This window comes from Ictalurus furcatus, chromosome 23, assembly GCF_023375685.1.
Source record: "Ictalurus furcatus strain D&B chromosome 23, Billie_1.0, whole genome shotgun sequence".
NCBI lineage: Eukaryota > Metazoa > Chordata > Actinopteri > Siluriformes > Ictaluridae > Ictalurus > Ictalurus furcatus.
In genome coordinates this window covers 2,268,314-2,285,514 of record NC_071277.1, presented here as the reverse complement: position 1 = coordinate 2,285,514, position 17,201 = coordinate 2,268,314, and the positions used below count along the sequence as shown (strand labels likewise).

Here is a 17,201-nt window from a genome sequence, read left to right as displayed (position 1 = left end):
AATCTGGCTAGCTAGCTGTAAATAATGTTAGTAATGAACAACTGTGGTTTTTTAATAGGCGTTCTTACTGTTGTATAAATTAGAAAAATATGTTGGTGCACAAATCCCACATAGCTCAACCTGTGCTAAATGCAAGGTAGTTTACTAGCAGTTAACTAGCCGGCTAGTTGTGTGCCTACATTACAGTGCAGTAGCAGTGAGCAGTGTCAGTTAACAATTTCCTGATGTTGCTGGACAGATGTTTGCTCTTTGGGTTCTGAGTCAGTCTGAGGCTCACCCACACAGTCACATTTTCCCAATTTGGCTTTTGGCTGCTCTGTAATAGTGCAGTACTCCATCGTTAATTGGATAGATTAACTAGCTTGGTGGGAGAAGAGGTATTTAAAATACCATGAAATTGTAAGCTGATAGCATGATGTACTATAAACGGGCAAAATACTGGGTTGTTGTACAATATTGTGAATTAAACAGGTTGTTCCACACATAATTATAATGATAAATGTTATAATGTTAAGCCAGTATTCAATTTTAACCAGTTCATTTGTCACCCCAAAGGTTCAGGTTGTAGGCAGCATAGTTTACAGCACCTACTCTGTCCTGCTCGAGGTGATGCCTAGCGCACCTGTGAGCATCATCAGCGGAGGCACAAATGTGTTTATCAACCGCCACAACAGCAACTCAAACATCACTGTGGATGGACGTAGGTCATATGACCCAGATTTTCCCGATAACATTATGAGGTAACCACCAATGAATGTGAATGATAAAGTCTGCATGTGTGTAGCAGTGAGCACGTTTGCTGCGCAGCTCCGTGGGTTGGGGGTTCGAATCCCACCTCCGCCCTATGTGCACAGCATGTTCTCCCTGTGCCTCAGGGGCACCTGCGATTGTGCCCTGCGACAGGTTGGCAGCCCATCCAGAGTGCTCCCCGCTTGTGCACTGAGTTCCCAGGGATAGGTTTCAGGCTCCTCTGTGGTCCTGTGTAGGATAAGCAGTTTGGAAAATGCATGGCCAAATGGACGTGTGTAGTAAATAGGTCCGCTTATCATAACTTATTCTAGTTCCTTGTCATGTAGGTGGTGTTAATTTCAGCTCTCAAATCAAAAATCCCAATCCACTGACTTCCACTGAAATATTTTTGCTGTTCACCGACACTCCAATTATGGGAAGATGATGTGTTTTAAAGTAAACTAACCATATTTTAAAGAAATTTTAATATGCAAACTCTCCTGTCATGCAAACTTTTTACAAGATTTTTAAGGGGAAAAAAAGCCATGTCTAAAAATATCTGAAAAATAAATTGAACAATAAATTCATTAGACATGAAATATATGCGATGGTTTGAGGAAAAAGGGTGCTACCAAACTGTAAATAGTTTTGGTTGTTTTTATGTTCAGTTTTCAGAGCCCATTTACACTCTTAAAAATAAAGATGCTACAAAAGCTTCTTTAGAAAGATACCATAGAGGTTCCCTAAAGAACCAATTTTATTATTGCCACAATACACTTCCCCCATCCATTTTCCATACCGCTTATCCTACACAGGGTCGTAGGGGAGCCTTGGACACCAACCCCCCCCCCCCCCCATCAACCCCTGGCACCACTAAACAAAGTTAAAAACCCATTGGTCAAAAATTTATTTTGGAAACCAAAAATGGCATCACTCTTTCTTTTTTTATTTTCTTTTTTTACTTTTTTACTTTTAAAGTAAATGCTATTATATAGATTTCTTCTACAAATAATAATAATTAAAAAAAAATTAACAAGAAAATACAAAAAGAAATCTAGTTGTTTATCATTTATTGTGTCATATCATTTATTGTTCTCCTCAAAGTTACAGTTGGAAATGCAGGCCGGTAAACACGGCCAAGACGTCCTGTTTCTCCAAGCATGTTCCTGCTTCCTCTGCATTGCTGATATTTCCTGCAAGCGCACTGAATTCTAACTGTGATCTGTTCAAGTTGACGCTTACTGTACAGAGTGGAAATCGGTCCTCTTCTTCCGAGATGTTCATCACCATGAGATCCAAACCGACCAGGTGCACATGCATAGCATTAAACATAAACATTTCATCTCTGTTTAATTCAGCATGCTGTTGCACATGTATACTGTTCAAAGGTGAATGGTATAGTAAAATGTTTTTATAAGTCAGGCACAGGACATACAGCATACGTATATAGACCGTTCCAATACACAGCCAGAAACTGCTTTATACAGTTGCTGATTTGTCTGCAACATCTGTCTGGACTGACTGATGGGACCAGAGAGTTTAAGGGGTTAATCTTATCTTGAAAAGTTAAATATTTAGATGATTGCCAAGCTTAATACCAAAATGTACTTTATGTATTATTTATTTATTTTTAATCTAACTAATAAGCAATATAAGAACTTAGGCTTGCACATTCACCAGGGGTTCAAGACAGTCACGTATGTCGTTTGTGTAGGGAAAAAAAAGAGTGTAACTGATTCAAATAGCTTGGCTTATGGCCCCCAAAAGGCTAGACCCAAATCTGGACAGAGCAGAGAAATAAAATTAAATGCAGACTATATTAAGTACAATAGACATGGCAGTGCAAGTACAGAAAGTGTGGAGGATATTTCAGGGCAAGCGAACATGATATAATGTCATTGACATAATTCATTATAGAAATGAATGAAACTTCTACTGAGAAGACAGGACTGTATACTATGCATATTATATTTATTGTTAGTTCAAAGTATAAAAAAAAAAAAAACTTGCTATGACTTCAAATTTTTCAGCAACATCATTCATGTATCATGCAAAGAGTGCAGAGGAAATTCAGTCAACTGGAACGAGAAGCTGTCTGTCACAGCTGCATGTGAAAACTGTTCTGTTAATGTTACCTACTCCTGGAAGCTGTATTTAGTAAACGCATCTAGCAAAAGTATACCAGAGGGTAAGAATATTTGAAATTTTTGGTGTAACTGCATTGCACTTACAGTCCCCTCTGAAAGTATTGGAATAGCGAGGTCAATTCTATTGTTTTCGCTATACATTAAAGCCTTTGGGTTTGAGATGCAGGTTGTTATCCTTGGCCGACCTGGTCGATATTTAGATGTTAGTATACCAGTGGCTTCTTTCTTTTTCAGGACGTTCCAAATTGTTGAATTTGCTTGAATCCAATGCTTTTGCAATGGCTCTGATAGATTTTCGCTCTTTTCTCAGCTTCAACATGGCTTGCTTTTCTCCCATAGACAGCTCTCTGGCCTTCATATTGGTTTATCCATTTTAAAACAAATGCAGTATTCGCAGGTGAAACCTAGGGCTCAAACCAAGAGTAGACATTCGGAGCTATGAATGCTTTAAATGACCAATTTAACAGGGCACACCTGGGCATATGAGGAAATGAAAGCTGTAATTCTGATCTATCATCTCATATTCATATTTTGAGCTCTTCGAGGAAGTCTTCGGTGTATAGCAAAAACAATAAAATTGGCCTCGCTGTTCCAATACTTTCAGAGGGGACTGTATATTGGTTTCTCTTTTAATTTTTCCTCTCCTTCAGTACGTTTCTGTGGCAGTCTGGACATAAGCTTACCTTCCAAACTGGAGGAGGACACACGCTTCTTTCAACAGCCTGCCACTTCTGCGTCTCCATCCATCCTAAATCAAATAGAAACATCCACAGGCGATGAAATTAAGATCACACATGACAGTGTTGTCAGCTGGCACAGACAGGGGCATTCAGTGGAGAACCAGAATCCATCATTTTTAGACCTGCTGTCTGAGATAGACAGTGCATCAGGTATGGGGCTGTACAGATATAAAGTGCAACAGAGATCTTATGAAAATATGTATAAATTATTCCCCTTGTGGCCACCTTCAGTCATGATTACATGTCAAAGCAATATTTAATTCAGAGATACCAATAAGAATGAATTTGGAAATAGTGCCCAATTGTCATATAAACATACCTATATGAAGTAATATGAATTACAAATATTGCTAGACTAAACATGTAACCAACAGCACCCAAAGACATTATGAGATTCAATTCCAAGTTTTATTAACGAGAAAGTCTACAGTCCAAAACTCAGTGTAAATAAACAATCCAAAGCACAGTATTTCCAGAATCCCAGAGTGCAAATCCAAAGGGTAGTCAAGAAAACAAGGCGAGGCGAGGGTCTACACAAGAAGGCAAATAAAAAGAACAACGGCTCACGACATGCTCAAATGCAAACAAACGGCAAAGCTTTGCAGTGACAATGGCAACCCATGTCCTTTATATAGTTTGTGAACAGGAAATAATGTGAATTTAACAGATTTGGTGAAGGGTGCCCCCTGGAGGCGTGACACTGTAAATGTCCTGGGTGGATGTGACAAAAGGTCAAACGTATTTGGTTTTACATGTACTTGAAGAAAATAATAGAAAATGCATCTATATTTGCGCCTTAAAGTGGTGATCCAGGCTTTTCTATATCACGATATTCTGGTTGGTAAACCCCCTCCTGCTGACTCATCTAAAAAGTGAAGAAGAAAAAAAACACCATACTAGCTACAGCTACTAAAGATGGGCTGTTTGATTTAGTTTTTTGTTTTTTTTTTGCAAGCTGCCTTTTAGCAAATTCAGAAAGAAAAAAGATTATTAGAAGATAATGCTACTGTTTGGAAACAATGGTTATTTATTATTTTTTAATCACTGACAAATCCTGCTTTGTCCTCCCATGTGACTGTCTAGTGCTTGCAGGTTGCTTGCAGTGAGAATACTCAATGACTACACACTTAAAAAAAAAAAAAAAAAACATTGGTTAAGGGTTTTAAGGGTTATTGGATAGGGAAGAACTCTGTTGTAGGGTTCCACATAAAACCTTTAAAGGTTCCCCCAGAGAGACACTCAAAGCACCTATAAGAGTGCAGGTGGTTTGTGCATAATGCTTGTATTGTAGTGTTGGATGTCAGTCATGAAATGAAATGAAATGGTTTAAAATCATTAATCATGAATATAAGTTGTGTCAAAATTTTACATATCTTATAATTGAGTATGAAATTACTATTATCATTCTGTATTCCCTACAGACTATGAGGACTTTTATTCTGGAATAGAGGAAGCAGACTCAGGAGTTTCACTAGGCCGTCCAACTGGTAGACATGCACTCTCCTTTTGACATTCACATGCGGTAATAATAGCAATAGAAATGTATGACTATCAATAATATATTGTGTGGTGTATTTAGGACCCCACCATTTAGATGAAATGATTTCTCATTCAAGAGAGTATGAGGGTGATAACCTGGTAGGACCTGTCAACCTTGGCCATGTGGTGTCTGAGAAAACCCTGCTGGATCTTCACAGAGAGCTCATCCAGCCTGCACTCTTTGAGTCTCTCACCTCAACTGGTGGTTTTTCACACTTTGTCATACTTTCATTTACATTTATTTATTTGGTATACACTTTCATCTAGGCAGAATCAAAATTCAAACATTGAGTAATTGATGGTCAAGGGTCTCGCACAAAGCTTAACAGTGGCCCTGGTGGCAGTCCTGTGATTTATTTGTCTTGGAAACGTTTGGACATTCGAGTTACTGTTTTACAATACAATGAGCAGGAATACTTAATATTCAGCAGGTTAGGTTGGTAAAGCAACATTTATGGAAAAAAAAAAAAAATAGCACATACATTTAACTCGTGATACATGAAAAACATATGAAGGTACATTTCACCCTGATATAGCACATGTGAATTCAAATAAACACATGACATCATGTGAACAATATGTGATCGTATATGAAAAAGAATGATTCACGTGAGTTGATCACATCTGATAATAAAACCATACGAAACGTGAAAATAAACGATCGTGTATACATATCATGTATAAAAATACATGTGCTACACGTGAAAATTCCACTACAAACTGAAGACTCTGAAGAGTGTAAAACCTATTTCTAATTTAAGTATACACATGCTAGTTGAATGAAGTTAATCTGACTTTTCTGTAAAGGAATTACAAGTACCTTTTTTGTACATATTTGCTTATTGGAATTTAAAGGATGTCCAGGTTTAAACATCAGTACTTGGTGCCACCTAGCAACAATCACTGAGAATATAATGGGCAACAATGTAGTTATAACTTGGTGCAAATATCGCAAGTTGAATAAGTATATAGTGACGTATGTGAGAAATGTTACTACATTAGTTTTAGTAGAAAGAGTAGTACTTAATGATATGTACAGTATATATATATATATATATATATATATATATATATATATATATATATATATATATATATATAACTGAAAAGTGTACACAGTTAATAAAATTCACCTGAAAGTACGTAGTTATTGATAATGAAATTTCCAGATATGTACATTAGGTGCTGCTATATACTTGGTATACTAGTTAGATACTATGTACTTACATTTCGTATGTACTGCTTATAGGAACTAAGGATAAGATTGATCCAATGTCTGAGTACTACACTGCAACACTGTAGCACCATATACTGTGGTACATTCCTAATTATTAACATTTGTTTATCACCGTAAAAAAAAGTGCTAGCTAAAGAAGCTTGAAGTAAGTGCTATTATGTAGAAGTGCAACATCTAGCTTGCAAACTGTGCATAATACTATCCTAAGTGTTAAAGGAAGCTAATTTGTAAAATAAATAAATAAATACATACATACATAAATAAATAGTATTGCACAATACCAGGAATAATAAAGTAATCAATCCACATAACCACAAAGACCATATGTTGTCAGTTACCTCACGAGGCAGGACTACATTAGAACCAGATTTTGTAATTAGATTTATTGGAATTTCCACATGACTTCACATTTCAGGCTTGGATCTTTTCCAGAAACTGAATCAGTGCTAAACTGGAGACTTCAGTTCATTTTGTGTGGTTTGAATGTTTCAGGAATAACCTCCTCTGTTATCACGTTTAAACCCATGATGCTAAAGCCGAAAAATCTTTACATGCTGGAGGTCTCTGCAAGTAAGTTCATCTCCACTAACTGTGGTGCTCATGACATAAAAAAAATAAAATAAAATATTCTAATTGACAATACCTTGAATCCTGGATCTACAGCCTGTTAGAGGATGAGGTTTGAGTTTTGAAAGATGTCTCCTCATTTCTGATGACAGGTTCTGAGGAGGTTCTGCAGGGAAAGACCCAGCTGTTCTTCTCCACACACCCTGCTCCTGAGGGAATGGTGTGCCATGTGCAGCCTAGCTCAGGTTTTGAGGTCCATACACACTTCAGCATCTTCTGCACTTCAGGAAAAGAGGTCTGTAAATATGTTGGGTGTCATCACTTACATCTTTACCATTTAACATTTGAACCAGAAAGGACATTTTTAATGACATAAATGCATTTCATTAACATAATTTGCAAATAAACTGACTTGATCTCCAGGTTTCTGGTTTGAGCCTGAGCTCGGGTGTTTCGAATGTTCCCCCTGTGTTTGCTAGGGTTTCCTCTGGTTACTTACCACTTTCCAAGAACATGCAGACTGGCTACATGAAATTGCCCCTAGCTGTGAATGAGTGTGTCAGCGTATAGATGCAAAAATTGCACAGTAATGAACTGCCTTTGCATCCAGGGTGAATTATCCTGACTTGCACCCAGTGTTACCAGGATAGGCTTCAGACCCACTGTGTCCATGATGTAATGTAATGTAATTAATTAATAGCAAATACTTAATACATTTTGATGTATGCTTCGGGTACATTTCTCATACATTTGAAATACATAACTGTATCTAAGCTTTGCATAGAGTATATTTTCCTGGGTGGCATGGTGGTGCAGCAGTTTTGTCTCCTCATAGCTTCAGGGTCCCTGGTTACATACTGAGATTGGGTTATTGTCTGTGTGGAGTCACATGTTGTCCTCTTGTATGCGTTGGGTTTCCCCAGGTTCTCTGGTTTTCTCCCACCTCTCAAAACATGTCAGTAGGTGGAATGACTACTCATAGTTGCCAGGATATAGGCTCTAAATCCATGTATTTTTCCTATGTGACATCACAGTGTCAGCTCACAGATTTTTATGTTTTCACCTGATACGTTTGTCCATACAATAGTACTTTCCCCCCTCACCCATGTGGTGTCCACAATGCAAAACTAGTTAATCACATTTTAGCGCCAGTGCACCAAAAAAAAAGTATTATAGAAGTCTTACTGTGTATTTCAAGAGATAAGCTACACTTGAACATACATGTATTATGATATTATGACAATCTTTTATATTAACATTGGTACAGCATAATGTTGTTTCATTATACTGATGGAAAGTTAGACCATCAGTACTGCCACACCCCTAATTTCAAGGAATGCTTGAATTAAAATAAATAAATAAATACATAAATTATACGATGTGTTTGTTGTTCTCTTCACAGGATCTCGTGTATGAATATAGCTTTAGTGTGGGAAACTCGACAAAAAAACTCCTCTATAGGGGCAGGGATTACCAGCACTATTTTTATCTTCCATCTGGAGATCCATATGATGATCACAAAGGTAGCTTTAAAGCATTAAAAAAAAAAACAACTTTTAAACAACTCATGCTCACAGAAACTGTGCTGTTTTTTTGTTGTTGTTACACAGTTACAGTGCTACTTTATTACATATATAACTCTCATACTTATTGATATGTCTGTCATTTATGGGTTTTGGATTTAATGATGTTTAATGTTATTAATGTTAAATGACATATTTATGTTTAATGTTAAATGTCGATCTACAACTGCTGTCTCAGCAAACTACTTTCTGTACGACACGCATAATGCTACAGTATGCATAATGACACGAAGTTGAATTTAATTGTTATAGCTATCTGCTATGATTGTTTAAGGTGCCCAGTCTCTCAACACTGGCTTACATTTTGTCTTCCACAGTCACCATCTACATTACAATTGGGAACAGATTCGGAGCATCTACCAAGCCATGTCCTGTGAATGTCAAAGTCTGGCCGAGCTTTAAGAGAAATTCAGTGTCTGTCTCCAATCCAGATGAGGAACTGTATGTTTTTTCACCCATCAGTCCATTCAGATATATTGGTTCACCTAATAGTAGTAGTAAGTCAAGGTGACTGGTTGTGTTAAGATCTTCAGAGACATTTATACACTTATTGTAGAAGCTCCATCAGTTGTAGTTGTAAATTTTTTTTTTTTTTTTTTTTTAAATCCATGAATCTTTGAAGCACTGTCAAATTGGCAGAACAGCATCAGATGTGGAAAATCCAGAGTGGTTAATCCAAATGTAGGCAAATGGAAAATCCAGGTTAACTTGGTAAAACTAGAAAACTAGAAGGGTAGGGACACAGAAACAGGAGAACTAGGAGAGACTAAAAAAAAAAAAAGAAGAGGAGAAATAAAAGAGACATTTACACATAGGACACCTAATAAAGAAGACAGGGAAAATGAACAGCTTAAAAATGCACATCACATTAGCAAGACCTTGTAACACACAAAACAAACAGAGTGGCATAAATAAATAGAGTAATGTAACAGGACAGATAGGTCCTATTGACAGGTATGAACACTGATCTGTAGGACGAAACAGGGCTGTGTCCACTATAGGTAGTATTCCGAGTTACTTACAGATAGTCAAAAAGTTATATCAGTATTTACATGGCGAAAGTTACGTGAAAGTTACACAAACTTAAGTCATTCTTAAGTATTTCACGTCTCCAAGGTTGCCAGATTTCTCCTGACTAAAGATGTCTGAGGCTGGGCTTTTCAACTGCATCTAGACCAATGCTTTTAAACTCAAGAGATAGGAGATATGGACTAAAGAACACAGTAAAAGTCCAATGGACTTATATAAACACTGTAGGGTGTGAATTCAACACTGTGGATGTTAAATCAACACGGGTGATTTTGCTGTGAAGGATTTGAAGTGGAATTGCTGTCAAAGGTAATACAATGCAATACAATAAACAGCTTAAAAATGCACGTCATATTAGCAAGAGCTTGCAACACACAAAGCAAACAGAGTGGCATAAATAAAAGCAGCAAAATGTAAAAATAAAAATAAAAAAAAGAATAAAACAATGATATATAAATAAGGATATGGCATTGCTACACAGATAGTTGTAGTTGTAATTATTACATTAACCCTAAAATGCAAAGTTGGTTCAATTTCATGATATGGCATCCACCCTCATTATTTATCAGCTTGCAAAACAGCACTTGATCCAACACGTCCTATTGTTTTACCTTTTTTTTTTTTTTTTTTAATATCAGACACCAACAGTAATTTAATGAACCCACGAGACACAAAATCAACGTCATGCAGTTGTAATGTATGCACAGGATGTAGAGTATTTCCTCTTTCTTTTTATTCACAATTTTAAACGGTTGTATGAATAATATAATTACGGTTTTTAAATCCTTACTAACTCAACTTTAAACGCTGCCCTTTATTCTTAGACTATAAACTATCCTCTTGACAACGTTCCATCTAGTACATATAGAGCAATACTTCTGCATTAAACTGATCGATTAGACAGATCGTTGCGTGCTACGCCAATGCACCTCACTAGAACAACCTCCACAGGAACAACCTAAAAAGTCACCCTAAACGTTTTGCTCCTTATTTCCATTGTAACAACATACTCTGAACAACAGTCATTTTGGAAAAAGTCAAATCTCAGCAACCGGTGCTGGCTGTGACAGTCAAGTAAAAAACAAGCTCTTAGTTTTCCACAATCCTTTACTTAGTGCTTCTACCACGATGTCTCGGTTTTAATAGTGAACAACTTGCTGAATGTCCCAGTGTACACACATTATATACACATTTCTGTGATAGTAATGAAGTGATGAGAAGTGTTTTAAATATTATTACATATTAGACTGCAAGTACAGTCTCCTGATCCTACTATTATTACTGTACACACCAAGACCTCTAAGATGCAGATAAAAAAAATAAAATAATTTTTTTTCTTTGTCTAACAATTACTGTATTTTTTCTGTCCAGGTTTGTGTATGGGCTGAGTAATCTAACCACCCTGATACAGTTGAAGAACCCCCAAGATATTATTAATTACATATTTCTCATGACTGCCACATTGAACCGCTTGAGTTTGGATCCAGAATCTTGTGTGAAACTACAGACACAAACACGAGCCACTCTCATTTCGGCAATTTGTCAGCTGGATGCCACAAACCAGGTATTAGCCTATCTATGCCACCGATTGCTTTTAATGGTGGATAACACTAACGTCTGACGCGAGTATTTTAATTATTAAAAAGCAATCTTCTACTGATCAAGAGATCAAGCAATGTAAGAGCAATGCAGTGAACGTTTTGCTTTTGTGGTACATTTTCTGCATGTCACTAATGGAAACCAATAACATTTGTGTGCTGTATTTCAGGTTTTTTGCCCTTCTTTGTCTAAAACAGTAACAATAAATGAAAATGACAAAAATTAAACAAATGATAGCCAATAACCTGTATTTGTAGCAGCTGCACTGCATTCAATTATAGTTTTGTGTCTCACAGGAAGTGCTGTTTGATATCCTTCACACTCTTGTAGATCTTATGAAAGTTTCCAAACAAGTGGGTAAAATCTTTTCAGAGGTGTTTTTTTTTTTTGTACTAAAGATTAGCAATGTTTATAAAGTTTCATGTATAACACCCCTTTGCAGGTGACATTTGACAGTGCAGTACTGGTGACAAAATATATTCAAAATCTATCCCCCCTTCGTGAGTCCAACATATTGGATGTGTCGGTATTGAAAGCTCTCCTACGCATCCTTTCTTATATTCTGGAAGCTCGGATTCCTTCTCCCAGGTTAACACTTGATGTTCTTCACATCACTACAGACTCAGTGTTGGTAAGTCAAACATTATTAGAACATCCACGTGACTTACATTAGCGTTCGGCAGACGTCCTCACCCAGTACACCTTGAAATGCGTTGTAGTCTCCATCAGACATCACGTATCATCATGCTTGTATCAATGTGTCTGGGTTAGAGACAAATTACTGCAATGAGAAAACCCCACACAAGTCAAGGTTTTCTTCATGTTCAGTGAAGTGCTTAATGAAGACGAAGCATGGGGAAGTTCGTTCCGCCTGTTTGTTACCAGGACAGAGAAGAGTCTTTATGAATGTCTTTCCTGTATCTCACGGGATGGTAGGTTGAGTTATACCAAGCTTGAGGCTTGAACAGAATCTGGTGCAGACCTGGGTGAGATACGTTTTTGGCTTGTGGACCTTTACTCTTATCATGGCAAGTAATAGGACAGTTGTATTTTTCAATGGTAGGCACAATGGACCTTTTAAATAAGATATTGAAAGTCATAGTGCATATAGCATGCAATTACGATTTTTGGTAAAAGAGGCAGTAATAAACGTTTAGTCACACAAAAGTGCAATCACCAAATATATAGTTAGATTTACAGATAATTGTGTTTTCTAAATATATTCAAAGATTTTCCTGAATATCCGTAGGAAAAGTCCAAAGAAAGGTCCTGTACAATCTATGAATTCTACCTGTGACCTCTTGAGGTTCAGGTAAAAGTTATACCATCTGTGTTATTATATTTAATGTCTTAAAATCTTTTTTTTTTCTTTCTAGACATATCTGCTGTCCAGCAGAGAGCCTCAGTTCAATGTGAATGTCACATTCACAAAACTGGTAGCATGGCAGAATTTTGATTTCCCAATCACAAGAAGAAATGTTGGTCTGACCACATTTTACATTCCTGATATTCCAGTGATTAAACACACAAGCAGAGATTATGATGAAAAATCCTGCTTCATCGGTCTAATCATATCCTATAGGCAGAATCCGTATCACTGGGCCAGGACTCCACTTCAGGTAAAACTCAGATTTTAACATTGAAAACAATGTACATTTCAAGTTTCATTTTTGGCGGCATGAATGACTTTTGTGCTTCTGTAGGTTAAGGATTGAATTTACATCCCATTATTTAAATAGTTTAATAGCATCAGCTTCTTGTGTTTACTACATGGCAGGGTCCAATTAAAATCTGGTGAACAGCTTTTGATTTTTGTGCTTCACTAATGAATATACAGTAGTGACATAATAAAAGGCTTGTACATTGTAATTCTTACATCAACTCCGAAGAAGGAACTATTCTGTTGTTAATTATTTGTACTTTTATAATGGCATAATTTCATCAGTGCAACATTAAGTAGTCTCCCATTTTGAAAATTGACATGATGTATGATGTATTTTCCAGGTGAATGGACATGTTGCTGACATGAAACTCTTCAACTGCAGCACCAGAAGAGAAATCAAAATGAGGCACTTGTCCACTCCACTTATAATTGAGTTCCAGAAGCGAGAAGAGAGAAATGTACTCTTTTAAGTTCTTTTATTTCACTGACACTGACAAAAGCCAACATGGTCTCAAGACTGCAAAATTTCTAAGAATTCATGTGTTCCAGCTTGTATTGTAACCTTTCACAAATTCCACAGTGTTCCCCTTTCCACAAATATAGTGGAACCCCGAGAATGCTTGACGTCCAATATTTGATATTTGGTCTCACTCAAAATCTTTCCTGTAAATATCTGCCTTGTGATATACACAGTTTGTTAATGTCACACTGACGAGCAGATATGGTTTAGGATGCTGAAAATTCTAGCTCAGTCTGATCAGCTACCAGCTGCCGAGACACAAGCTGAGCTGGTTAAACTGGTAGACCACAACAATAAAGAAATTAAGAAAGCTTAAATGTTTATTGATCGAGTTTAGTCGTACTATAAGGAAACTGCAAAATAACCTATGAGCTAGCAACGATGGTCCACCAGCTTGACCACTTTGGCCTGTTTTGTCAGCCGGTAGTGGATCAAACCAAGCTGGACTTTTCAGCAGGGATGACTTACTGTAATCTATAAACAATGTGCACTGAACACTGTAATGTTATGAGGATCTCAATCTTGGACAACCAGAATCACTTTGTTCAAGTTTGTTTGAGTTTATTTTCATCCTGCCCCCTTGGCCCCACCTCCCACAGATTAAGGGCAGAATTGTAGCGGTAAGCTGGAAGCCCATCCTGCTATTAAACGTCATTTATTTAACAATGTCATGTGAAGCAAGGATATGAAACTTTGGACCAGTATTTATGAGGAGTCTTGAGATAGACTTCCAGTGGGCAGTAGCACAGTGGATAGCATTGTTGCCTCAAAGCTTGGTCCCTGGTTCAATCCTGAGTTCCAGTTTCCATCTCTGTGGAATTTTTCATGTTCTCCTCATATTTACGTTTCCTCTTGGTTCTCTAGTTTCCTCCTACCTCTGAAAAACATGACAGTATATTGATTGGGTATTCTAAATTGTCCTAGGTGTGAATGAGTAGGTGAATGTGTGTGCACGGTCCCTGTGGCATGGGACTGCCATGCCATCCAGGGTGTATTTTTACCTCATGCCCAGTGTTCACCATTCACCGTGACCCTGAACAGGATAAATGGGTTGCTGATGATAAATGAATTACTGAATGAATAGACTTCCTGTAATTCATACCAGTATTAACTTCATGGAGAAGCAACCTTGACTGATTGACTACATGGGTGTAAGGGGGATACTGTTTCCATTGTTTGCATGTTTATCTTTTTGCTGAGCTATTCCAGAGGGAGTGTTGGGTTTAGTGCTATATTGGGGTTTCTGTGAAGTTTGCATGAGAGTTTTTTGTTGATCACTGAAATCTTATAATGTCCATTCAAGAAGAGCACCGGTACAGAGTTCACACTCTCACACTCTGAAGTGAATACACATCAGTTCAACATCACGGCTGAGCTCCTGAAGAAGGCTGTGCAGATTAGAGTGGAGTTCAGAAGGCCATCAAGATGTGCTTTCCCCATCCTTCTGCTCTTCAGGTTGAGGGAACCCCCCCACCACACCACACCCCCCCCCCCATTATATATTAAATGTATTTCCGCTTTTAATATATAAACATTTTTTTTTTGTATAACATTTCCTTTCCTCTGTCACAGAATGCACCAAAGACCAACACCTTCTTTGTACAATGTACGCAAGGTCTATAATTGGAAAGGACAGGTGGCTCAGATCTTTCTACCACCTTCATCTCAGAAAGGTTTCTAGATTTCATGGAACATATGTAAAGTACAGAATGTATGAATGTACACGTAGAATGTCATTGATTATATACTGAATATTGTCTTGTTTTCACTTGGATTGCAGATGCTGGAATTGCATATCTGATGCTCCTCAATGCTGACTATGATAAAAGTGCTAGAAATAAATACATTGCAGATGAAGTGGGCTACACACTGAGTGCTGATTCCACTGAATGTTTAGTTTGGGATGGTGTGAAAGACTGGAGATCTGATGGATGTTCCGTGCTCGAGAGTTTCACCGCAACCAAAGTCAACTGCAGGTCTGGTACTATACTATATTGCAGGAAACTTCTCTTAGTGTTATTTAAATATTCATGTACAGATTTAGCTATGGGTGTGTATATTGGTATGACAAATTAGAACATGTCAACCATAGATGCCCTGTCCTTTTTCCTGGTAAAATAGTGCCACATGGTCTATATCTCCATATTGGAAACTGATTGGTTGATATATTTTATGACATAATAACACTTAGTTATTCTGTTGCATGAACAGCAGTGTTAATAGATACAGTAGCTTTATGTTTCACAGAGGACGCACTTGTTTGGCCTCACCCTCCATGGTTCTGTGATAAGGGAGGATTAACTAGTAAGAAGAAAAGTTGGGCAAAAAATTGGGTGGTATCAATATACTTACATGGTTTTTGATTATTTTCTTTGGAAACTGGAAGATGTAACAGATACCCGGATGTACTGATAACTGTTGTATTGGGCTGTATGCACATCATGGTGAATTTGTCATACTCCTGACTTAAAATATTTTGAAATATAATGGTTAAAGAATCAAGTTTTCTGATGTTCTGCGAGTTTGAATACTGATTATTCCACTACTTGGAGAGTCCAGGAGAGCAGAATTAGACATGTTCTCTGGGTGGGAAGGACGGCATTAGATAATGCCCTGTAAGTCAGAGGGAATCTAACCAGTTGTGGATGTCAGTGAGCTCATGCATGTTGACATAGCAAGAGCAGCAGTTTGAAAAGATGCATTGGCTGGCTTCATGCTCAAGCCTTTACCCACCCTGGTTGGTAGCTTCCATGTGATAGGGGAGAGCTAGCAAGTGGGTAGGGAACAGTTCATGGGATATTGAGAAAAATTGGGGTAAACAAAAGGATTATTCCACAATTACCAGCAGGTTTGTAACTAACAACTGGTGTGTGATCTCTCCTTCTACTGTAACTACTGTACCTTACTTTAACCAACTCTTTCAAAAGCTCTTTGCTTTTACTGTATTCTCCCTCACTTGAAATTCACTTTAAATGGAGACATCGGCCACAACTGTGTTTAACTGTGTGTTTGGCCTTATAATCTTTCAGTTACACCCAGCTGTCATCATTCACTGTTGCACATCAGACAATCCAAAGCATTCACAGTGTTTCAGACATCACTGAGTACACAAGGTAATGTTTACATGCTTGTATTTATTAAATTACAGTCCTTCATTGTGTGGTCCTGATTTGAATTGTGGTGTCTTTTTCAGTGTCCGTGCCAACCCGATGGTGTGTATTGTAATAGTGGTATTAGTGGCTCTCTACGCTGTGCTGTTGGTGTTTTGTAATCATGCTGATGTTCAGGTGGAAAAGAATTTGGGGATATTCCTCCTGCCAGACAACAATCCTTCAGACCAGTTCCTCTATGCTGTTACTATCAACACAGGCTTCAGATCAAGGGCCAGAATGACAGCAAAGGTACTAACCAAGGCTTGTGTACACCTATGAAAATGGAATACATTCAGCATAGTGTCAAAATACAGTCAGGCCCAAAGGTTTGCAACTAAAAGTCAAAAACTAATACAGTTTTTCAATTGCTGTTTTACCAAATTTCTCCCAATTTGGTCATTCCAATGGCCGATTCCATCAGCCAGATCTCCCCTATCATACGACAGCTACCAACTGGGGGGAGTAAAGTCTAACTTGTGCTTCCTCCAAGACACCTGAAGGCAGTCAACAGCATCTTTTTGAGCCGCTGCTCACGTGCGTCACCGGGCAACACTCGGAGGAAAGCGCTAACCGCCTTCTTCTGCGTACATGCGCTCACAGTCTGCGACCGGCTTTAATTAAAAATGTATATGGTGTTGTAGCTGTTTTGCAAAATGCAGCACATGTTGAGTGCAAATATACAGTATATACCTCTAT

General features: G+C 37.7%; 1 protein-coding gene across 1 annotated transcript in view; it reads left to right on the top strand.

Moving 5' to 3' along the window:
- Positions 1 to 17,201, top strand: part of LOC128599391 (polycystic kidney disease 1 like 1) — a 52,621-nt gene that overhangs the window by 17,134 nt on the left and 18,286 nt on the right. Inside the window, 15 exon segments of the mRNA XM_053610928.1 lie at positions 556 to 740; positions 1,834 to 2,117; positions 3,527 to 3,766; positions 5,038 to 5,133; positions 5,199 to 5,357; positions 6,885 to 6,962; positions 7,112 to 7,254; positions 8,362 to 8,482; positions 8,860 to 9,039; positions 10,876 to 11,189; positions 13,175 to 13,300; positions 14,657 to 14,808; positions 14,926 to 15,026; positions 15,134 to 15,428; positions 16,547 to 16,754. Coding sequence (XP_053466903.1) covers positions 556 to 740; positions 1,834 to 2,117; positions 3,527 to 3,766; positions 5,038 to 5,133; positions 5,199 to 5,357; positions 6,885 to 6,962; positions 7,112 to 7,254; positions 8,362 to 8,482; positions 8,860 to 9,039; positions 10,876 to 11,189; positions 13,175 to 13,300; positions 14,657 to 14,808; positions 14,926 to 15,026; positions 15,134 to 15,428; positions 16,547 to 16,754 — 2,682 coding nt within the window.